This window comes from Cantharellus anzutake, assembly GCF_015039405.1.
Source record: "Cantharellus anzutake strain C23 chromosome Unknown EI90scaffold_13, whole genome shotgun sequence".
NCBI classification, from domain to species: domain Eukaryota; kingdom Fungi; phylum Basidiomycota; class Agaricomycetes; order Cantharellales; family Hydnaceae; genus Cantharellus; species Cantharellus anzutake.
In genome coordinates this window covers 233,825-258,666 of record NW_024066963.1, presented here as the reverse complement: position 1 = coordinate 258,666, position 24,842 = coordinate 233,825, and the positions used below count along the sequence as shown (strand labels likewise).

The window sequence follows — 24,842 nt, the reverse complement described above, 5'->3', positions numbered from 1 at the left end:
TCGGGTTATCAGCCCATCTTTTACGGAGAAGTTTTTGAAATTTCCCGGGTTCTCTAGGATTTCCCGGTGGATCTGGCTTTTCGAGTATCCAGATTTTATTGCCTCAATGAGGTCTTTCTCTTCGAATTGTTTTCAAAGGTTCTCTTCTGGAATTATGATTTCTTCCAGATTTTGGGCGCTGAAGGAGCGGAGCTGGATCACCTTATGTAACCAGTTTCCTATGTCCAATAACGATATTAGAGTTTGTGCTGATTTGCATACTGACCGTGTTTTGGTTGCCAAATATATAATTGTTCACTGTCTAAACAACAATAAACACCCCCCAACGATCTCACCTGACGTATAGATCGTCTATGAATAAAATTCTATATTGACTTTACTATGATTTCTAGTCAATATTACACCTGGATATACCACTTTTCAGTAGGACGTGATTTTCCTGATAATTTACTGAAGGAAAACTACTAATAAAATAATTCTGCAATAAATGTTACTCAATACAGGAGTGACCAAACTGCTCTTTCTATCGCTTAGAGTGCATGCTAGTTATCTAGCAGGTTCAGGATCGCTCACTTTTCTCCTGTGGTGTGATAACCAAGTATTGCTGAGAGATTATTCAATTAAGAAGTCCCTCCACCAAATTCTCACTAATTCTCACTATGACACTTTTGTTCAGCTGTGTCCAACTGACCCTAACTCACGCTTAGAGTGACGTGTTAGTTTTATATTAGCTAACAACTAATATTTGCTTTTATCTTTTGGAGCAAATGAACCAACCACTGGTGAGGAGAATTAAACTTTTATTTCTACCTGAGGTTTGAGAGGGGCAGAAGCGGCGGCCTTTTATGCTTTTCACAGACCTCTCTACTCCCACACCTCGCACTAGTTACATGTGCTACATTTGTATTATAGATAGTTCTAGAATGATATAGGGGCTTGGGCTGTGTAAGCTTAATAATGGACTTAGGACATGACTCAGCAATAAGTAATTCATTTCTTTGTCTTTTGAGCCGATCTTAGCGGGATCTTGTAGCGCTGAAGCTATGCTCTACACCGCCTTAATTACGAACGGTTATCTTTAGAAATGACTCGGCTATAAAGGAACTTTCTAGACTGTTCTCTAATTCACCCCTTTTTGTGAAGCCGCATCATTACTAATGTTCTAGAGCCTTCCCAATTAATTAACTGATCCGCGGACTTCTGAATCACTTTATGCTTATGATCCGAGATCCAGATCATCAATCATTCCTTTGTTCCGATTTATTTGAGCTTAAAATCAAAAAGCTTTGATGAATCATGGGAAAATATATAAGATCCGGTTTTTTAGCATTTTCTCCTCTTCTGATGCGATCAAAAACTGTCCGCCCGCGTCGGGGAATACTCTGTCATATGGTATTTGGTCCGCCAGACTTCCGGGCGCCAATATATTTCCCTTGAGTCACATTACTTTTTATAAGAATTAGCAAATAAATATATATGAATTATAAGGTGTTTCGCCGTGTGAGCGATATCTCCGTCAGTGTTGAAGCTTTTAGAATGAAACAAAACCGTGGATAAAGTTTAGAAACCGCCCTTTCAGATGGTAAAAAGATTACAGTCAAAAGTTTACTGGTTCCCGAGATATTCACATTTCTTTCCCAATGTTCCTTCTTATTCTGCCGTCTATGTGCTATTTTCTTGTTGTAGGGATATATTCTTTGAATATTACACCTATGCCAGGTTCTAGGCATGCTTCTAGTAGATTAAATCTCATGCTACATGGGTGTAGATAATTTATAATGATCTTCTAATGTCTGTCCAGTCTCATAAAGATCATGAGATCTGTTAAACGTCTGAACTTGTCACCTTTTTGTTGACTATTCTGATAGATCATTGTTTTATTCTTTGAATATTATTTCTCCTACAGCGCTCCCCCCTAGAGCTTCCTCTAGGGTATTTCTCGCGCATATCGCTGCGAGTCTCTTTCTCTCTGAGTTTTTACTCAGGGTACTGCTTAGTAGCAGTTCTTTGTATTCCTCGATTCTGTCAGGGATAATGTCTTCTGCATTTTTGTCCAGGTGGATGTCCGCCGACACATAGTCGTCGAAATGCAGATCCTCGTCCGTTGACGAGTCATAGTATCGTGAGAGTGCATCTGCCACTTTGTTCTTGTGGCCTTCCACGTATTTTATTTCACAATTGAAGCTTGCGAAAAAGGCTTGCCATCTCAGGTGTCTACCTGAGTTGTGGTTTTTCGCTTTGAAATATTCCAAAGCTTTGTGGTCCATGATTACTGTGAATTCACGGCCTCCCATGAGGTCGTCTTGCCATCTCATGAGTGCTTCGAGGACACCCAGTGCCTCAAGCTCGTAGGCAAAGTACCTACGTTGTGTGTTGGTGAACTTTTTGGACATGAATGCGGCCAGGTGGCAAGTCTGCCACCTTTTGCCTTGTCCAATTAATGCACCCATGCCTGCTGGGCATGCATCTGTTATGACCCAGACGTGGAGTTTGGTCCTCTCTTCTTCTGAGAGGCTTTCCGGTGGGTTCCACTGGACGGGCTTCAGGATCAGAGCCCTGCATGCTAGACATTTGATCTCGTCAAAGCATTTCTGGTGGAGTGGTGTCCACCTGAATGTCTGCTTGTTTGAGCAGATTGTTTCCAGTGGTCCTGTGTAACCGCTGATGTTTGGCATGAATATCGATAGATATTCTACCATTCCCAGGAATCTTAGGACTCCTGTGTGGTCTACTGGCTCTCGCCAGTTGCAGATTTTTTCCATTTTATCTGCTTGAGCGTGGATGCCCTGTTCGTCCACATGGCTTCCTAGGACGTCTAGGATTGGGGCAAATGGCTGAAATTTTTTCCGGCTTATGTAGAATTTCGCCCCTTTTAGGCGAGTGAACAACCACAATAGTGCTTTATTGTGGTTTTCCACTGAGCTTGTGCTGGTGAATATATCATCGAACCAGACGTGTAGGCATCTGCCTACTTCTCCTTGTAGTTCCCAGGTCAGTGCGCGCTGGAAGGTGCAGGGAGCGTTGCAGTCTCCTTGCTGAATCGTGTTCGAGTTGTACGTCCCGTGGGGCATAGAGAATGTCGTCCTATGGACGTCATCTGGGTCCACGCGTATTCGTTCATACGCGTCCGACATATCAATCTTGGATCGGTATGTTGCTCTGGCGACTGATTCTTGGATCAGTCGCATGTCTGGCATTGGTGTGACGTCGAGGATTGTGTTTGAGTTACGATTCCTCGCATCTATTACCGTGTGCAAAGATCCATCTGCTTTGCGGATGCACAGTAGCGGGCATGCTCGCTCGCTGTTTGCAGGATACCACCATCCTGCTTTTACATAGCGATCTATTTTGGTCGCTAGTGCTTCCTGCAGTGCTGCAGGACATCTCGGGGTGTTTTCCCGAAATTTCTTGTTCAGATCCTTCAACGGGGTTCAATGGTTCACCTCCCTCAAGGGAGGCATTTCTAATGGCGCTGGCGCCATTACGGTTTCGAATTTTTCTCTCCACCACTCCCTGAGTGTTTTGAACTCGGGGTTGTTCATGGAGAGACCTTCCAGGTGTGGTACGTCTGGAAGTTCTAGTCCTTCCGGACTAGGATTGGGCCAACCTTCAGGGTATTTTCTTTTGATTACCCTGAGGTGTGTTTCAATCCCACCTCCCTGTCAGGGGGGCTTCTTTTTTGGTTGTTCTCGAGCTCTTGCTCAAGTTTTCCATCCGTGTGATCTCGTCACACGGTCTTCACTTATTCCAAGGGTGTCTATGTTGCCCTTGTTCACCGTTCTCACTTTGTGGGACCAGAAGTCTAAGCTTACCTGGTTTTTGTTTAACCAGGGGCACCGAAGATGGCATCATATCTGTCGATGTTGATTACATCGAAGTAGTGTTTTTCTACGTGGCCGTTGATCTCAATGTCCATGTTTGTTCTGAACAGGATCTGTGATCTTGTTCCTTTCGTCCCCATTTGAAGGACGACTGGGTTCTCCAATTGGAGAATTGGGATGTGGACCGTGCGGACAAAGTCCGGCGATAAAGCGTCCGTTTCGGCTCCACTATCGAATAGCGCATAGGCTTTTATGCCTGCTATTTTTATGTGAGCCGTTAGCGTTCTCTTCGTTGAGAGCGGTCTGTTTGCGGGGTATTTTCCCGTGTCTTTTGAGATGCGGAATTTCGCATCAAACAAGGGGGACTGGGTTTTGATGGACTTTTGGTCCTTCTTCCCTTTGTCCTTGTTTTCCTTGGGTACTTTGGTGTATTTCCCCAAGGCATCTTTTCTTGGTGCTTCCACCAAGGCTTCGGCGACTTTTTCGTCTGCCATGTTTTCTAGCTGGCGTGCTACAGCCAGTTTGATTTTGTAATTTATGTCGTCGTGGTCGACAACTGACATTGGGCCCATCCTTATGGTCCCAACGTTGACTTCCTCACCCTCTGAGTCAGGTGAGTATTGAGGTCCTTCGTATGGGTCCTCTACTTCGAAGCTTGATGCTTCGGAGTTACCAGGGTTGTTCTCTGGTTTCTCATCTGATGAGCCTTTCGACTCTTCATCCGTTGAGGTCGCGATCTCCATGGCAGCTATGCACCTTGGTTTTTCATCGCTTGTTACATTGTGTCTTGGGCAATCTTTCATTTGCCCTATTTTGCCGCATTTGCCGCAAATTGGAATTGACTTTTGGTCAGTTTTCCTCGAGTTTTTCGAGGATGTATCCTCTTTCCATCTGGGTTTCAGCTCTTCAGCCTTCTTTCCTGATGGGAGGGCTCTACCACGGCTCGTGGTTGCTGTGGTAGTTGTTCGGGTATAGTAACCTGATTTGTAGGCTGAAGACATCTTCAGCCCGTTGATTATCTCGTCTACATGAGATATTGCTTTTAACATCTCCTCGTTTGAGGAGAAGTCTGCTCTGATTCTATCATGAGCAATCATTTCCCTCTTCCATTCGAGGGGAATGTAGTTTAGGAACCTGGCGTTGAATGACGCCTGGTCTGGCGGCGTCACCATCTGGGACGCTGCTTTGGACAGTTCTAGGTAGAACTGTTTTAGGCTTTTTTCTGCTTCGTATTTGACATTGCGGTACTTCTTTGTCGCGTTCAGCATGGCAGAGGCTTTAATGAAAGTTCTCATCAATATGTTGAGAACTTCGAGGAACATGCCCTCATCTCCTCTGAGGAGAGTTTCGTCTCGGAGTCTAATTCCGAGGTCGAACACGGGCCCCCCTAATCCACGAATCAAGCAGTCCAGGTGGACTTCGTCGAATTGGGGACCTTTGCATCCTCGCGAGGCGAGGAATCCCAGTAGTTCTGTGAACCACTGCCAGAACGATTCCATGTCGTTCTCCCCTGACCATTTCTTGTCAGGGAATGCCGGCCCATTCTTTAGGGCTTCAGGCTTCACTCCTTCTGGGTAGGGAGTGAGTATTCTCACTTCGGCCATTCTTATGGCCTTTTCGTACCATTTCTCCAGGTACTGTTAGACACTGGTCCGGGGTCGGCACCCAGGGTCGCCTATGCGGGCCGCTATAGGCCACGATGGCTGTGATGCCGCGACAAGGCCCGGGGGTAGGGCATTTGGCCTCAGCAACTCTAAAGGAGCGCTGTGCCCCCTAGTTGTCTCTTGGCCCTCATTTCGGACTCACTGGGGTTGCCTTGTTGGGGTCAGGACTTAGGGGTCATGGTCATATCGATATTAGAGCTAAGGTACAATAAAGTATCATACAGGATATATATAGGAGGAAGAAATGAATGGAAGCGGACCCGGGCCGGAGGCCGAAGGGTCCGGAAGCAAACAAGAATAAGGAGCGGGGTTGGCTGCATAGCAGCCGGCAATGACTGAGGGTCAAAACAAACAATAACAGATAAATAAAGGAAAGAGCGTAGGGCCGCGATAGCGGCGATGGTATCATAGCAGCGCCGGACTCGGAGTTGGGCCGGAGTCGGGCACGGGAATGGTAGCGGCCCTGTAGGGGCCAAGTGGGCGGGGTAGAGGAGTCTGTCATATCCATCCCCGGCCATCGACTTCCGGTCCCTCCGATCCCTCTGTTCCAACTCCGCTCCTCCCTCACTAACCTCGGAGCCCCCGTATTCCGCAATCCTCTCGGCACCCCTCGATGGTTACCACCCCCTCATTTCAATTTATTACCTACGCCTCCCTAAGTACGGAGTCCCAAAGACTTCCGGACAGCTCCGACATCCGCTAGCGCACCCCCGCCTCCGCTGGGCAATACACTCGCCTGCCCTGCAGAGCCCACCTTCGGGCCTATCCCTCCTGTCTGTTTCTGGGTTATCGCCTGCCTTTCCGCTAACCCCACGAACCGATTCGTCGGTAATATTCAGTCGGCTAATGTTAAACCCCGTTAGCTCCGCTCCATTCGGCTCCGCCAATTGCGGACCCGTCTCCGCTGTAACCATATATATATCCCACTTGTACATAGGTTACACCCCAGTGGTAAAATCAACTAGAGTTACCCCCCCTAGGTTCTAATTGCCAGTCAGTAAGTTAGGGCACGGACGTGTCACTAGGCACAGCGCTCTTGGCAGAAGTCGCTGAGGCCGAAGCCCTCCGCTACGGAGACATCCCCTCGTCTCGAATCTGGTCTCTGACAGAGTCGCGCTGGGCATGGTGCCAGAGGCGGACTCAGGGCAGGAAGGTCGGTGTGGCTGTGGGGGAGTCGGCCAGGTGCAGGGGAGCCTAGGGGCAAGCAGGGGAGTGAGCAGGGAGTCCTCAGGGAAGATAGGGCTGAGGTCGGGGCTCACGCTCATGCTCGCATAGCGGGAATGGGCTCGGGCGGCATCGGGATGGGCGGGGAGCGGGCCGGAATGCACGGCCGTGACAGGTACTCTTCTTGCTCCCCTGCCTTCGCGGGGTCGCTATCCAATGGAGATCTCTCCTTTGGGGGGTTTTTGCTGGGGGAAATCTTCCTCGCAGCATTTCTTTGGTTTCAGGCGAATTCGCCTGAAGTTGTATTTGTATTCTCTCATTGTTTTGAGAGGGTGTGATTGAGTTACCTCTCTGTTCGAGAGGTCCATCATAAGTGGACGTTTGGCCGAACCTTTGGTACGTGCCAATTCTCCTCCTAATCTCTGAACGATGCCTTCTTTCGGCATCGTCTTCTCCTATCCTTGGGAGAACGATCTCCTTAGCGTCTCTGTCGAGTCGCTGATGATATTCCAGTGTGCTTTCACTGGTGGTTCTTTTCGTGAATTTTTCACGAGTTCTATTTATGTCCTGGACTGTGGTCCAGGGGTGTTTATTTGTTTCCTCACTCCTTTGTGAGAAATTTATTTCCTTCAGCAAGTTTGTCTGTTTGCTGATTTTTTCAGTCAACGCATCGATTGCGTTGGCCATTCTTTCTAGAGTTATCTCTAGACAAGCCGTACTATTATGGTTCGTTTCCTTGATCTTTTTTTGGATCGAGTTTATCGCATTTATTATGCGCGATTCCTGGTTTTCCAGGAGGAAGTTTGGTTGGGCGAGCAGTGACTCTCCCCAGTTGACATTTCCGCTTCTGGGGGTTCCTGTCAGGAACAGCTCCGAAAGCGGCGAGGTCCCAGCATGCAGGACTCGGTGGGACGAGTAGCGGCTGTGTGTAGCGGCGATCTCGTCGCGGGGTGAGCGTCCCCGACCACTTAGTCTGAAGTGGGAATGTGAGTTATTATTAAAAGGGAAGGCCACACCACTTGCCTGAAGTGGGAATGTGAGAAGAAGGCTACTTCTTCAGTTCCCACTCCAGCTGTTATTATATACATGCGGGATCAGTCACGTGGGGCACGCCACATCACCCTTGCACACAGCCACGGGTCTCCGGGTGCCTCCGCGGGAGATCCCGAGAGGGCCCGCTGTGGGTGTGGGGCAAGTGCAGCGGCGATGGCGGCGATATAGGAACGGTGAGATACAGGAGGGGAAGTGGGCATGCACGCCGGTGATACATTGGGCAGCGAGAAAGGTGGTCCATGTGAGGAAGAAAGAAAGAAAGAAAGAAAGAAAGAAAGAAAGGAAGAAAGGGAGAAAGGAGAAAGGAAGAGGGAGAAGCGGTGCGGAGCGGGGGAGCGGAGCGAGGGTCGGGCGGGGTGTGCCCTGACAGTTCCAGAATGGGTTCTTGGAGTGAACACTCCACGCTCGCTTTGTTTAGGCGAGGCCGTTGCGGAGGGTGCTTCCCTTTCATAGAGGGGTCTGTTCACTGGTTTTTCCTTACTTTTGTGTAAGGCTTCCTCAGCGAACTCCCTCATTTCAGTTCGCCTCCTCTTCATTATCTCGGAGACCTCCTCCGAGGTTGGCGACCTTGCCTTGTCTGGCATGGTGTGTGGGAGTGTAAACAGTGGAAGTTCTTTTGGAGCTTCCGCGCTCTGGGAGATCCTGCTCTCAGGGCGTATCTTTGTGCCTTCTCAGGCTTTTAGCCTGAGAAGAAGTTGGTCTTCACTTTCCGTCCTCCATTCAGACGGAACCTGGAACAAGTTCAGTAGTTTTTCAGATAGCCGACGCGGGGGCTCTTCCCTTTGTTTCCCTTTGTCTGCCTTTGGGGCTTGACTTGGGGACATGAGGGGGGACTCCAGGGGATAGTGGGGCCCTGGAGTTTCCTGCGACTCTATCCGATCAGCTTTTTGGGCTGATCGTTCGGCGCTTACGCATTTTTCGCGCAAGTCGATCACCTCGTGAGGAGGTGAGGGATCTTCCCCAGCTTGGGTTAGATCGGTATGTTGTGGAGTTCTGGGGGTATTTGGCCCCGCACTTACTCCACATAAGTTTCTAAAACCTTCAGGGACCAGCCCTGAGGTGGTTGCTAATGCCAGATCATGTTGATCCTCGTCGTCATCTGATGACGGCTTTTGGTTTGAATCTCCCATCATGGGAGATTGCGGTTTCTTAATAAACCGCTCGTTTCTTTTTAGTGTCGCTGCAGATGTGACTTTGCCCTTGCGGGCGTGTTTAGGCACCATAGGCGCTTCCGAGTCAGATGTTAAGATTATGTAGTTGTTGTGGGTTGTGTTGTAAAACACACCTCATACACTTAAAAAAGTGTGAGGTCTTTGGGTAGCTCAGCACACAAAGCTGTAAGTGATACAAGTATGTGTATTTTATGGTGGTGTGTAAGCAGTTACCCGGAGGTTCCCACTTACCCACATGACTATATGTATCTAATTTACATATGACTCGGGGTTCGGGGCTATTGCCCTGACAGTAGGCAAGTTGTATATACTTGCCTCTCTTTTATATACCATCTCTGACCCACAGTAGGATTGTGCCCTGGATAGGGCTGGCCAGACCTGAGGCTGTGGGCCCTAGGGGAGGGTCATGGGGACCCGGGAGTCGTCCCCTGACAAGCCCTCCACCATGGAGACATTCCTTCGTCTCGACCTGGTCTCTGATAACCTGCTCATCTCTGCTCCTCCCGGGGAGGGCACATGCGGTCCAGGTCCATAGGCTGGGGGCCTGGCTTCAGGGCCGGGGTCGGGATGGTGGCTGGGGTGGTGGGGTGTGCAGGTGCTGGAGCAGGTTGGGAGAGGAAGGGGGATGGCTTGGTGGCTGGGAGGCAAGGTTGGGTGGCCTGGAATCACTGCCATTGGTTGTCAAGAACTGAGGCCTCACGCTTCCACTCAGCCCAAGTTGTGGGCATGGGCCGGAGGCGGTAGATGCTCTCACAGAGCCGGGGGTGGAGGGCGTGCTCGAAGCGGTCCACCAGGGTGACATCTCCCATCCGTGAAATAGGGTCATACAGCTCAAACTGCTGCATCAGCTTGTCCACTGGTTCATTCCCCTGTCGGAGCGAGACAAGTTTCTGGCAGGCAGTGGCTTGGTGGTTGGGATCAGCAAACATAGAGTCTAGCTCCGCAGCAAAGTCGTCGAAGGTGGTGGCTGGGGCCTCTGGGGCCAGGAGGGTATTGATTTGTTGAGTGGCCCATGGCCCTGCTGTGCCTCCTTTCATGTAGGAGAGGACAAATAGGACTTGGCTACATTCATCCGGGAACTCCATGTGCCACATGCTCATGTAGAGCCCGCACTTGGCCTTGAAACAGTCTAGGTCATCTTGGGACCTGGAGAATGGGGTGGGGGCGGCCACTTTGGGTGGTTTTGGGACTGCAGCATGATGGAGGGGTGGAGGGACTGCAGCTGCAGGTTGCCCTTGAGTGGTCAGCTGGGCTTGGAGGTCCTGGAGCTGGCATGTCAGCTCTGCAATCTGTTCCTCTAACGACATCGGGGTGGGGGGTGCAACTTGGTTTAACCCTTCTTCTGCTGTCAGGGTCCTGCCCTCATTCCGTGACAGGGCCAGGGAGATCCTCCTAGTTGCTGGGGTGTCTAGTCCCAGTCCGAGATCCTCAAACTCACTGAGGGGGCTAACCCCAGCCTTCACAGGAAATGAGTTGAGAAGAAGGGTGACCTTCTCAACCTCCTGTGAAGCCACTACAAATGGGAGTTGGGAACTATACAGTTTTCAGCTCTTTGCCAACTTTCCATAATTAGCACCCCCCCCATGGGAAGATTCTGGGTGAGCAGCTCGCCCAGAAAGTTCCCATGGTTGTGGCTGTGATGGTTTCTGGGTGAGTAACTTGCCCAGAACGTTCCCACAGGTCTGCATGCATGCGGGATTGTGGAACAGTGAAGGGAAAAATAGGAGAAAATGGGGGAAGGGTACCTGAGGGTGTGTGCTGTGCCCTGACAAGGTCCCTCCATGATAAGTCTCCAATTCTGGTTCTAACAAGTCTTCTAAAAAGGGGAAACTCTAGTTGATCATCTGACTGAGTTTTCCAGTACATATCTACAGGTTTGGTATATATAGTATAGGCAGGGGCCCATAAATGGCAGGAGCTGGGCAGGGCTGACATAATGGGATCATGGGTTAGTCAACTGAATGTTACCCAGAAAGGGAATGGAGGAGGCAGTCCGAAGGCAAACTTGCAGGGTAGGTGACTCAATGGCCTAATGGGGATGGGTGTCATATCCATACAACTCTGGACCTCCGCTCCTGTTTCTGGACTTCCATCTCCTCCTCCAGAACTCCACATCCTCCACCTCCTCCTCCCCTGTTGGTTGTTGAGAGCCCACTCTACCTCTGGCTCCAACACAATGTCCAACACTACCTCTGGTCTGACTCCAGTTTACTCTGGGTCTGATCCCAACCTTGTACCTTCCAGACCAGAGTTTGCGATGCTCCACACCTCTGGCTCCAGACTCCTGTACCGGAACCCCATCGCCCTCCACCTCTGGAACTCTGGTCATGTCTCTGCCTCTGGACTTTGACCTCCTCCTCTGTCTTATCTCCTTGTATTCCTTATTACATTTCATTTATTATGTCTTGCCAATATTCTGGACTTAGACTTCCAACTCCGGACCTCCAGAACTTACTCTGGACCCTGCAGTCTCTACTGTATGGTGTCATTTAATCCTCTTGTTGCCTCTTCCTTATTTAGACAGCTGCTTCCTTTCAGTCAGCTGTCATTCCCCACAACCCCCTCCACTCCTTCCCCTCTTGGCCTTGCCCTTTTGGGAAGCACCAGAGAGTTCCAACCCTTGACCCTTGGGGTTGTTCCCTCATCCAGTCCCCCTTTGTCCTCCTTCCAGTCCCCTTTGTCCTCTGACTCCACTCCTGTATTATATATATACTCTGTACTTAGTTTCCTGTACCCCCAGTCTGAAATCAACAACCATGATGACTGGATTGTCCCCCAAAGAGACTCCCCCTGCTAACCTGAAGTTAAGGACCACCTTAGACAACAAGCAACGGCACAGCGCTCCACTTGAGTCACTGAGGCCAAGGTCCCTCCACTCCGAGTCCCTTCTCTGCTTCCAGACAACTCCACACTCCTCTAACAATGGGAGTGCACTTGCAGATGTTGGAGCTGTCTGGAGGGCTTCAGGATTCCATACTTAGGGAGGCATAAGTAATATATGGAAATGGAGGGGTGATGACCATCAGGGGGTTCAGAGGTGAATGCAGAATTCAGGGGTTCCAAGGTCAGAGCAGAGGTTTTTCAGGGATGGCCAGAGGTGACAGAGGGTGGTGGCAGAGTGTCATATCCATACCAACTCCACCTAACCTCCACTCTACTCCACCACTGTTCTGGTCCACCTCTGGTCCGTCCTCCCCCCACACCTCCACCATACCCTCCAGTACACCTCCGGTCCACCTCCACCTCCAATCTCCGGTACCTTCTCCGGTACCTCTTATCCTCACCTTAAACGTTTATTAATATTTTGATCCACCCAATATTACTACAGACCTCCTAGGACCTCTGCCCACCCTGCAAAGGTTTTCCCACTTTCCAATAGCTGTTGCTAATTCCACCCTTCACCTACCTACTCCACAATGCTTGATAAGGCAATTCTCTCATGAGCTCACCAACCCAGCAAGTGGGTAAGTCCCTCTTGGGTTTTCCCTTTGTTTCCAATTTGTCTTGTATTATGTATATAAGTCATGTACTGTAGTTGATGGCACCTCAGTGCAAAATCGATGACAAAGACTATCCCCCAGAGTTCGCACCCCTTGTTCTGAAGTTAAGGACCAGACTCCTAAGCATTATCAAATGTAGGCACAGTGCTCCTCTCCGAGTCGCTGAGGCCACGGTCCTTCCGCCCATTCTCTACCTCCGGCCTCCCTTCCAGGGAAAGGTCCAGGAACACTGCCCCTCCTCACCGTGTCCCTGACACAGAGGATGGATATGACACCCTGCAAGCAAGGTAATATTACATTGGACTTTTGGTTACATATATCTGAAGCTGGATATTGAGGCTCAGATATTCTGCCTCAAAACACAGTAATAATGTCATTACCAAGTATGATACACTGAGTTAATGGACACAATAGAGAGGAAAAGGTTCCAATGGTACATGAGGAAAGACATAAAACATAAATAATAGGCATAGCACTCTGAATGGCATACAAGATATCAGCAAAGTTCAACACCAAAAACAATGCAGGGATGCTCTGTTAACCTCAGCATCGTCCCAGCCCGTCATGAAGAGTTCCGACTCGTAAATAGTCGGCACTGTTCCTGTACTGAGATAGGGTAGGGAATTACAGTTCCGATGCACAGATAAGTGGAATACATACCTCTCCTGTAGCGCAAGAAGAGCTTCATCAGCGATCACATCCGCAGACACAATATTACCATCTTCGCACAGGACCTCAGCCTCCCTAAACGTTGCCTGTGCACGTTCAGCCAATCGAAGGGCCCGATCCCATTCATCAAAACTCTTTGAATCCTCCTTCCCCTTGTGTTTCAATTGATTGTAACATGCCTTCAAGCCTGCGATATACCCGCTCAGCATCACATCAAAGATTGTTTCGCATACACAACGAAGCTGGAGAATCCAAGGGAGAGGAGTTTCCATGGTTCTATTGTCGGATAGCGGCAGGCCACGCCGGAGGGGTTTCGGGTCCCCTCGAAAGCAGCCACGTAGAAAAGTTGGAGTTGGTGTTCTTTCGAACTTGAAAAATTCGAAGGACCAGCCATCGGAGAAAATGCAGTAGATAGGTAGAGAAAAACCATGAGTGTAGTTGTTGAGGTCGCAGCCTGCACATCTGGGAGTTCGAGCAGAAAATGTAACCCTGAAACGCTGAGACTTACCATCACTTTTGGCTATGACCTGAGCAATACCCTTCAGACGTTCCTCGCTACTACCCACAAGGCGCTTCATCTCGATCAAAAGAACCGCAACAGCACCAAAAATTTTGAAGAAGTGCCCGATGCGATCCTGCGTAGCAATGTCACCAGCAATTATCTCTGGGTGATTCCTCAGCATGAAGGTGAACTGCTTAACGAGGTGGTTGAAAACCTATTGGTTGTGGTGAACTTTTGGGTCGCAAGCAAATCAGTTATCCGTACCGGAGAGAAGAACCTCGATCTCGTCTCTACCGTCTCATGATCAAAAGGGGGGCCATATTGGATTAACATGATATCCATGTCCATCACAATCGACTTGAAAAGCTTTAGGGGAATGCGACAACGGTGGATTTCAAAGGTTCCAATGTCTTCCAACATTCCGAAAGATCCAAGTCCGACGCAAGGAGCGACTTGCTCATATGTGGTTTTGGAAAAGCTGACTCTCGCACCATGATCTATGTCAACCGTTAGCACACCAGATTCCAAGACAGTGGAAATAGTGAGAGACCTGAGTCGTCCTCTTTTGAAACATCAAGACCGAACTTTTCAACGAGACCGCGTACAATGGCCATAGCGGCATCTGGTGTATCAGGAGTAGGAATCTTTGTGTAAGCATCTGCAGTGTCGTGGCGTTGCCTCTTAGATGCCATTGCATTGATGGTAGAACGCGGTGTGTCGGAAGCAAAACGATCGGGGTGTATGACTCTGTGCAGAGTAACGTGTGCTCGCATACGCAGGGAAAACTCCGAGACAAGGACGGGGTTCTGATCCTTGCGAAGGTTATGCCTGTAGCAGAATATGCGAGCGGAGCGTGTGAGACATTGAATGGATTTTATTCCGAGGTTCCCACCCTTAGCGCTCCCAGAATCCAGAATAGTGTACCCTGAAAATACAGTACTAAACCAGAAGATCAACCACTTACCGTGTAATATTCCCTCATGTATAGTAATACACTGGACAACCTCAATGGTCATGAGGCGGCGGTAAAGGCTGGGGTTCTGCCTAAGGCGGCGGGATGACGAAGAGAATCACCCAGAATAAAACAAACGCGCGCTTGTGGTTCAGTTCAGCGCGAAGTGTACAGTTGTCTGAATATGTGGCTTGCACATGCCAATCCTTGAAAACCCAAACACTTTGCTAGTTGACACGAATTGCATTTTGAGGACAATCCAATGATGAGTCTCACTTGTGTGCAACGGTCGGAGTGAAACGGGCAAACGGCATGCAACGCTTGTTATTGAGCATGGGATAGGTTTATACAGGGGATTTAGAACATACAAATGCCTGGATGGTTGCAGGAAATGTGTTCTGTTTTGTGAACTGTTCGTTTCGACTTGTGATGAGAGCAAGCGTCCCGTTGGTAAATCTCAAAGTAAACGGTAGTAGGTGAGTACTTAAACCTAAAACATTCCCCCAGTACATCCAAGCTGGTCGACCCTCTCTCGGAGACCTTAAGAGGTGGGGTATTTAATAGGCCTAATAGGCCAAAACGAGGCTGTATAACCAAGGATATACAAATCCCAAAGTATGGCGAACCGGGGAAAGCTGCGCGAACATTACCTTGCTTGCAAGGTCACTTCTGCCTCACAATTCATGGGAACCCTGCCACCTTGGGAACTTTTTTTGTTCCCACCACGTGTCCCTGTCCCATAGTCATATACTTAGTCAACAAACGGAGTTGGGCCTCGACGATGGATGTGAGTCGAGGGGGAGTTCTGCTACCACAGCGAACACCCGGCACGGGCCTAAACCTTCACGCGGCCCCTGTTTAAAACTAATTAGGCCTCTAACATCTGAAGGGAGGATGACATGGCCACCGTGGTAATGCCAATCAACCGCAACCCTGTAAGCCCAGAGCCGCACTGGCTGGAGAGATGCAAGAGCGCGGGTGCACGTCCCGCCATCAAGCCAACCCTTCCTTTTTCTTCTTACCACTACCTTTTTGGGATGACGAGCGCGATAGTGGCAACGCCAATGGTGACCTCCGTAAGCCCAGACGGGACTGGCCAGAGGACTGTGGGTTCAAGTCCCACCGTCACCCCTTCCTTATTCTTCTCTTCTCCACTACCTTTTGGGATGGTGAGGTGCAATAGTGGTAGCGCCAATGGTAGCCTCCATAAGTCCATGGGCAGGCCGGAGGAGTGGAGGTTCAAGTCCTGCCATCACCCCAACACCCTTCTTCCTTCTTTCTCCACTACCTCTTGGGATCATGGGGCGCGATAGTGGTAGCGCTGGGAGGGCCATCACCCCAACTCACTTCCTTCTCATTTTCTCCACTACCTCTTAGAGTGATGAGGCGTGATAGTGGTAACACCAGGCTGCCATCACCGCAAAACTTTCATTTCTCTCCACTACCTCTTCAACCGACCGCCCCTCCACCGCATGTTTTTATTGAACACATGAGCTGGAAGCCACTTAACACCCTCGGCTGCCATCCTAAACACTGAACCGCCAACCGAGACGCAATCTCACAAGAACACACTTCACCTCAACCCACCCACAAGAACTGCTGTCACACCGAACAGCCAACCGAGACATAGCCAAACCCTAGGCCTGGGGTATCAATCCAACAACACATGGAGCCTTCACCCAATTCACCCACAAGAACTGTGCCCACACACCCCACTTTCTTCGTCACCTTTCTGGGCTTACAGCAGCAAACCGCGCACCCCCTGCACTGGGGGTCGCGTGTCTCTTCTATGCACTATTTCTTCACTATGCTTTACATTTCTCCACATCATTTGTTACTATTGTCCAGTGCAGGGGACGCACGTCCTTATGTGTTATTTCTTCACTCCACTTTACTCTCCATACCACCTGATACTCGATGTCTCATCTGTTGAAATAACCACCTCAGCCTAACAGGGCGTATGGTGTAATGGCTGTGCACACTGAGTTCGCGATCCAGAGGACTGGAGTTTGATTCCCAGTATGTCCAACTTTTAGGTTTCCCTAAAAGACCACGTGCAAATTCCAACATCATCCACCCATTGACACTTAACACCTCTCACTACTTTCCAAACATTTTTCACCTGCATCATTATAGTACGGTGTAAGCGTGCTAGGGATGTAACCCAGCAGCAAACAAGAAAAGAAAAAGGGGGCAAAGGAAATCTTACTACCGGTATGGCCGCACACGGTCCCGGTGCAAGTGCACGATACTAATAAATTCTTTTAAAACTCAGAACTCACCCTGGTCCTTCTTGGACAGTTGTCAGGGAGTCAGACTAAGCTCTTTAAACGTATGGGAGGGTCGCTCAACACCACAGTCTTTGTAGCACAGATGAGGGGTCCAACAACTGTAAGTACAATGCAAACTGGGTGTATATATAGAAAAAAAGAGAAATCAGAACAAAAAAACAAGTAAAATAGCCGATGGATGGTGGCGATGGAAACAGGAAGAATGTTGAGAGCTCGGCTAAGAAACAATAAGGCAAAAAAAAATGTCCACAAGGTAACAATAAAATCAATAATTGAGGCCCATAAGGTCAATATCAACCATCAATCTCGCTTCTCCACCGCATATCCGTCATCCTAACTCCCATCCCGTCCTTCCATCCTCTTCTCCTGATCCGTCGCTGTCCTTCAAGCTCAAAATCGTGTGAATTGGTGGAGAATTGGTGGAGATATGGGGGAAATGGTGGATATCCGTGAATTTTGGGGAAGTGGCAATATGAGTCTTGAGAAAAAAAGCATGGAAAAAATTGGAAAAAATGGGGAAATGTGCCGTGGGCATTGTGAATGTGTCGGAGGCTTGAGGGTGCTCGTTGGAGCCTCGAAAAATGTGGTTCTGGCCTTGTTTGTGTGGTACTTGCTGTGCCCTCCTACAACGGCATATGCCGATAGGCACAGATATGTACTTTAAAATGAATACATACATCCATCCATCCATCAACAAATGGAGTTGTTGTTTTAATTCTAATCAGGTTTGACTGAGGTTGTAGCGGAAGATGGCCCAGGAGGCCCAGGATGGATTGGCAGCAAGCGCAGCAAGACACACGTGATCCATCTACTAGTACAAGGGAACCCAAACAATAAAAACAAGCAAGACAGCAAATGAGAAAGTTCAGAGAAATAACCAGACATGCGTGATCTGTCAAAAATCCGGATCATAGGGGTAAATGCGTGAGTCCGAATGCAGGCGGGGCTCAACTGGAGGGGGATCCGAGAGCTCCGGTGGTGGACCGAAGCTTCTCCAGGAAGCCCGGTTCTGCTGGATGGTACAAGAGTGTCATATCCATTCCTGGCCATCGACTTCCGGCCCCTCCGATCCCTCTGGTCTACCTCTGCTCCTTCTTTACTAACCTTGGAGCTCCCGTATTCCGCAATCCTCTCGGTAACCCTCGATGGTCACCACCCCCTCCTTTCAATTTATTACCTACACCTCCCTAAGTACGGAGCCCCGAAGACTTCCGGACAGCTCCGACGTCCGCTAGCGCACTCCCACCTCTGCTGGGCAATACACTTGCCTGCCCTGCAGAGCCCACCTTCGGGCCTATCCCTCCTTTCCGTTTCTGGGTTATCGCCCGCCTTTCCATTAACCCCGCAACCCAACTCGTCGGTAATATTCAGTCAGCTAATGTTTAACCCTGTTAGCTCCGCTCCATTTGGCTCCACCATTTGCGGACCCGTCTTTGCTGTAACCATATATATATCCAACGTGTACATAGGTTACACTTCAGTAATAAAATCGACTAGAGTTACCCCCTTCAGTTCTGGTTGCCAGTTAGTAAGTTAGGGCACAGATGTGTTACTAGGCACAGCGCTCTTGGCATAAGTTGCTGAGGCCAAAGCCCTCCGCCATGGAGACTTTCCTTCGTCTCGAACCTGGTCTCTGACAAAGAGGCTCTAAGAAGGACGCGGCCTCAGCGACTCGGAGGGAGCGCTGTGCCTCCATTACGTCTCAGTTAGTCCTTGTATTTCTTATGTCTGAGGTATCTTGTAGAACGGAATGGGATTCACTCAGAGGGACTTTGGGTAGCATTTTAGTCGAGATTAGAACTGAGGAGCTACAGGTTCTAATCTATGGGTATTTATAAAGGGGAGTGGAAAGGACTTAGTTAAAGTCTGAATGACAATGGGACGACACCGAAAGGTGCCGAACAATATCTTTAACGGGGAACCGAGGTGTCGGACCATAGAGGGCAGAGTAAGAGGCTGGAAAATGAATGGCAACGAGAAATGGGTAAGGGGGGTTAGCTGACTGAATGGTAAGAAGAAGATAGTTGTGCTAAGAGTGGAGGGTGACTAATAAGTGATGACGTGAGTGAGATCACTGAAGGATGCAGGTAACTCCGAAAGCGGAGTTGTGTATCTGAAGGATGTTGAGTGACTCAAATAAATGAAATGGGTGGAGAAATGGTTTAAGGGTGTGTCATGGGATATCGGAGGTCCATCGGGATATCGGAGCAAATCCGGAGTCTCTGAATGTTCTGACTCAGGACCGAGCTTCCGGGGTGGGAGTGGCCAAGGTTCGGTGTGCCGCAACCAGACCAGAGCTGAGACAGTCAGGAGGGAAGGTGACCTGGGGAGTGGGGAGGCGTGGTGTAGGGGATGGTGAAGTTGTTAGGAAGGTGTGATGTGGTGGGAGTGCGCAGGGTCGGGATTCCGGGATATGACAGATCTGCTACAAGTACAAGGGAATTCCAAGCAATAACAAGAAACCATACAACGGAACAAATGGAAACAACCAAAGTCAAAAGCGAGTGGATACTGATAATACACGCAAAATTGGAAAACAATTTATAGTGGTGGTGAAAGGGGCAGGGACTGTCCCCATCTGCAGTGAATTTAACACAAAGAAAGGGTGCTCATACGATCCATGCAAATTTAGGCACATTTGCTGGGATTGCAGTGGAGACCACCCCTGTTTCAAATGCACAAGGGAGGCCAGCCAAAAGACAAATGCCTGAGGAGCCTTCTGTGGGACTTGAGCATGCTGGGTGACAGTCCTGACACATGTGCTTTATATTTGGTTACAATGACTGTGGACGCACACCTTCTGCCACATACATGGAAAGCATGCAGCCAATCCCATTGGTCCCGCCTGGTGACTACAGATATAAAGACATTTCTCAGACAATTGCTAAGCACCCATTCTTGTTCAAAATCATCACACCTGTTGATTTTGAGAGTTTACCAGTGACTCACCCAAATTGTGCACTTGTAGAGTTGATGTGCTTTGGATTGTGCCATGGCCTATGGCCTTTTGCAGACACTGATGATCCTAAGCTGCAACCCAAGGGTATAGTTATGCAGCCCACAGGCCTGGCCAACCTGGATGATGAGTCAATCAAGTTTCTTCAGCAACAACATGATGTTGAGATAGCTCTTGGTCAATACTCTGAATCATTTGGAGCATCCCTACTACCAGGAATGATGGCACAGCCTGTGTTTACAGTACCAAATAAGGGCTTGTCCAAGCTTCGACTTGTGAATGATCACAGTGCAGGAGTGAAATCCCTTAATTCCCTCATCCCGACTGAGGGAGGTTTTGTCAAACTCGACAACCTCTCAGACCTGATGACCAACATATGTGCACAGATGAAGACTAATGGTGGTAATAAACCCTACTATGTGTGGAAGTCTGATGCTTCACAGGCATATTGACGTCTTCCTATGCACCCCTGCTGGCAAGCATGACAAGCTATGCTAATTAATGGCCAGTATCACATCGATAGATGTGCGGTATTTGGTAACCATGCATCCAGGCGCTTGTGGTGCTTGTTCTTTGGGCTTGTCTGCTGGATCGGTATACATGTCCAGGGAATCCCTGACTTGCTGCATTACATCGATGACGCGTTTTCAGCCAGTTTCTCACCAAGCCTCAACTTTTACATGCCATACAATCGAAGTATGCTGGCTGGATGTAAGGGAGATAGGCTGCATACTCATGGCCTACCCTATTCATTCTTTATTTATTGCATCAGGTTTGTACCTGACGTGACACTTCTATTCCTGAACCCTTCATTCTACCATGTGGTGCCAAGCCGCAACTATCACATGTACATACCATAATGTATTTAACCTACATGCAAGGGGGTAAAGGCTTCCCCAGCCTTTTACCCCCCCATTGATAAATACAGCTTCATACAGCGTACTTTAATGGACAGGGAGTGTAAGGCAACCACTGACTCATGAACTCAACAACCTTAGCAAACTTACACTGGACAGGCCAAGTTCTTGCACCTCTTGGACTGGATCGGGGTTCCACACGAAGACTCAAAACAACAACATGGAAGGATCCTTGAAATAATTGGGTTTGAGGTGGATCAGCCATCGATGTCAATCCGAATCTCGAAGGAGGCAGAGGCCAAACTCATTATGGCAATACATGAGTCTATCGATAACCCACCTAACCCTTGACAACAAACCTTGTGAGCCTGGCTTTGGATCCTTGGCTATGCAAACTGGGCACTTAATGGAATGTTTTCCCACTGCTCAAACCGGCACTTAACTCATCATACAACAAAGTTGCTGGGAGAAGGTTTATGAATGCTTTCATCTTTATCAACAAGTGAGTAAGAAATGATCTACTCTGGTTTGCACAACAGGTTGAAACGCTAGGGGGCATCCAGGTGATGGATACTGAGGAATGGGGTGCCGAGGATGCGGATTTTCAAATATGGGGAGATGCCTCATCCATCAGTTTGGCTTTTTATTCACTGAGTCATAGACAGCTTACATTGCAGATCTGGTGGTTGACCAAGAATGGAACTTTAACATCTTCTTCAATGAGGCGGTTACTGTTCTAGCTGCGTGTCAGGGACATGGCAAGGAGGGGCAGTGTGCCTGGACCTTTCCCCAGAAGGGAGGCCAGAGGTAGAGAATGGGCGGGAGGACTGTGGTGTTAGAACTGGGCAAGGGTGGATGATTCCGGAGGGGAACCGGAGACTTAGCAAGGAGGGACCTTGGCCTCAGCGACTCAAGCGGAGTGCTGTGCCATTGCTGTTTGTCCATTTGGTCCTCATAGGCAGTGAGCAGGAAGTCTCTAGGGGGCATTTCAGGTCGATTTTAGACTAAGGCCTAAAACGAGTATGTACAAGCGCCGATATATATAATGGTGAAAAGTGCAAGGAAACAAAGGGGGTCCGAATCGGAATGAAGGCGTCCGAATGGGAACAAAGGGATGACAGAAGCAGAGTGGTACTGAAGGTCATAGGGCTGAACCTGTGGTACATCCGAAAGGAGGTAAGGAGGGCAAAGCCCAGAGGGGCAGGAGGATGAGGGGAAGTGGGGATGATGACTAACTGGCTAGAATGGGAAGAAGCAGCAGTCCAAATAGGGATGAGGGGGAAATGTGAAAGATACATTACAAGCGGCAAAAGTGCCAAAGATGATCCATGGAGCTCGGAGGTTGTGGAGCTTACGGAGGTTACAGAGGTGGGGTTGAAAGTCCGAGGAATATTGGCAATGGTGTTTACGTAGTATGAGGTCACCAATGCAATGGACTAAAGCTGAGGTGGAGTCAAAGTCCGAGGTAGGAACTATGATGGAGTCTCAGAGCGAAGGTACGAGCGGTGTCCGAGTATGAGGTACAGGACAGTGGTGGAAGGTTGCAACTTGGCGGAAGGTCAGTGGAAGAGGGCCAGAGGGAAGAGAGAGGTAAGAGGAAAGGGGAGAGGAGTGGAGGAGAGGAAAGGTGTTAGGTCCGAAGGTGAGTATCGGAGCAGACGGGCGAAGGGTAGGAGAATGACAGAAGGGTGGAGGTGTTGTGAGGAGGAAGAGGAGGAGTGGGAGGAAGAGTAGGAGGAGGGTGGCGAGAGGGGTGGTGTTTGGCCCGAGGTGAGTATCGGAGTGGGCAGAGATAGGACAGGAGAAGGATGGAGGAGTGGAGGTGGCATGAGGGGTGAGAGGAGGTGTGGTGTCAGGACCGAAGGTGAATATCAGAACAGACAGCAGTAGGGCAGGACTCCGGAGGTGGTGAAGAAGGAGATCTGGGAGTCGGGTCAGGATTGGGTATGCACGGATATGACATGTGGCCTCAGTGACTCAGAGAGGAGCGCTGTGCCTACGTTCGGTAACACTTAAGAGTCTGGTCCTTAACTTCAGAATGAGGGGCATGAACTCTGGGGGATAGTTGTTTGTCAATTTTGCACTAAGGTGCCATCAACTACAGTACATGACTTATATACATAATACAAGACAAATTGGAACAAAGGGAAAAACCCAAGAGGGACTTACCCACTTGCCGGGTTGGCAAGCTTGTGAGAGAATCACCTTATCAAGCATTGTGGAGTGGGTAGGTGAAGGGTGGAATTAGCGACAGCTATTGGAGAGTGGGAAAACCTTTGTGGGGGTGGTGGAGGTCCTAGGAGGTCCATAGTAATATTGGGTAGGTAGAAAAATTAATAAATGTTTAAGGTGAGGATGAGAGGTACCAGAGAAGGTACCGGAGATCAGAGGTGGAGGTGAACTGGAGGTGAACTGGAGGGTATGGCAGAGGTGCAGGGGGAGGACAGACCGTAGGTGTACCAGAACGGTGGTGGAGTAGAGCGGAGGTTCGGCAGAGTTGGTATGGATATGACACTGCACTGGAGTGGGCTGCTTCCAAGACACCACCTCCCAAATGCCTCGCAATCCACACCGACTCCACTACCACCTTTGTGATATTCAACACCTTGCATGCACTGGACGTTTACAATCCAATCATCATGGCATCAGTGAAGATTTGATTGGAATCAAAAATCGATTTGCATATTTTCCATATCGAAGGGGAAAAGAACGTTATTGCTGATGCCCTGTCAAGATGGGCCTTTGCAGCTGCATGCATGTACACACCCGAACCTCCAATTAAGCACTTCATGCCTCTGCTGGACATGTTGGGGGTGACAAAGGTATGAATTCTCAACAGAGCTCCTCGACCAAGCAGCCTACCCATGAAAAATGGTTGATGGAGCATTTGATGGCTGAATGGGCATGCGCTTTGGGGGCCTCCCTGGAATGGAGTACCCACAAGACTTATATCTCTGCCTTCATGTCCTATGCTGCTTTCTGCAAGACTCATGGTTTCCCATTGAAACCATTGGAAAACATGCTTAGCTTCTACATCGTTTACATGTGCACCTGTCAGGGATCTGCACGGAGCTGGAAAGCACTTGGCCCAACACTTGCTCAATCAGAAACTCCCCTTTTGTATCGCATTGCCTGAGTGGCTGTATGAAGCTGCATAATGCTCCAACAACCTGCAAGAGGGCACTGATGGAGGACGATCTCATTCTGATACGAAACGGTGAAGGAGCAGAGCTGGATCACCTTATGTAACCAGTTTCCTACATGCAATAATGATATTAGAGTTTGTGCTGATTTGCTTACTGACCGTGTTTTGGTTGCCAAATATATAATTGTTCACTGTCTAAACAACAATAAACACCCCCCAACGATCTCACCTGACGTATAGATTGTCTACAGATAAAATTCTATATTGACTTTACTATGATTTCTAGTCAATATTACACCTAGATATACCACTTTTCTGTAGGACATGATTTTCCTGATAATTTATTGAAAGAAAACTACTAATAAAATATTCTGCAATAAATGTTACCCAACACAGGAGTAACCAAACTGCTCTTTCTATCGCTTAGAGTGCGTGCTAGTTATCTAGCAGGTTCAAGATCGCTCACTTTTCTCCTGTGGTGTGATAACCAAGTATTGCTGAGAGATTTTTCAATTAAGAAGTCCCTCCACCAAATTCTCACTAATTATCACTATGACACTTTTGTTCAGCTGTGTCTAACTGACCCTAACTCACGCTTAGAGTGACGTGTTAGTTTTATATTAGCTAACAACTAATATCTTTTGGAGCAAATGAACCAACCACTGGTGAGGAGAATTAAACTTTTATTTCTACCTCAGGTTTGAGAGGGGGCAGAAGCAGCAGCCTTTTATGGTTTTCAGAGACCTCTCTACTCCCATGCCTCGCACTAGTTACATGTGCTACATTTGTATTATAGATAGTTCTAGAATGATATAGGGGCTTGGGCTGTGTAAGCTTGTCAGAGACCAGGTTGAGACGAAGGAGTGTCTTCGTGGCAGAGGGCTTTGGCCTCAGCGACTTATGCCAGGAGCACTGTGCCAAGTAACACATCCGTGCCCTGACTTACTAAACTGGCAACCAGAACTGAAGGGGTTAAACTCTAGTCGATTTTATTACTGAGGCGTAACCTATGTACAAGTTGAGTATATATATAGTTACAACGAGGGTGGGCCTGCAAATGGCGGAGCGGAGCTAATGGGGTTAGACATTAGCCGAT

The 24,842-nt window shown here is 48.8% G+C and overlaps 1 protein-coding gene and 1 non-coding gene across 2 annotated transcripts; one reads left to right on the top strand and one right to left on the bottom strand.

Annotated features, from left to right (window-relative positions):
* Positions 1-12,699: 12,699 nt before the first annotated feature.
* Positions 12,700-14,461, bottom strand: EI90DRAFT_3047914 (uncharacterized protein). Its single transcript, XM_039059586.1, has 5 exons — positions 14,096-14,461; positions 13,810-14,042; positions 13,552-13,759; positions 13,035-13,497; positions 12,700-12,980 (listed from the first exon to the last, which is right to left on the bottom strand). The coding sequence occupies exons 1-5, from the start codon at positions 14,316-14,318 to the stop codon at positions 12,881-12,883; spliced, it is 1,227 nt and encodes a 408-aa protein (XP_038918545.1). The 5' UTR covers positions 14,319-14,461; the 3' UTR covers positions 12,700-12,880.
* A 1,990-nt stretch (positions 14,462-16,451) lies between these two features.
* Positions 16,452-16,525, top strand: EI90DRAFT_t94. The gene has a single exon. It is a non-coding gene; the product is annotated as a tRNA-Ala (tRNA).
* The last annotated feature ends 8,317 nt before the right edge of the window (positions 16,526-24,842 follow it).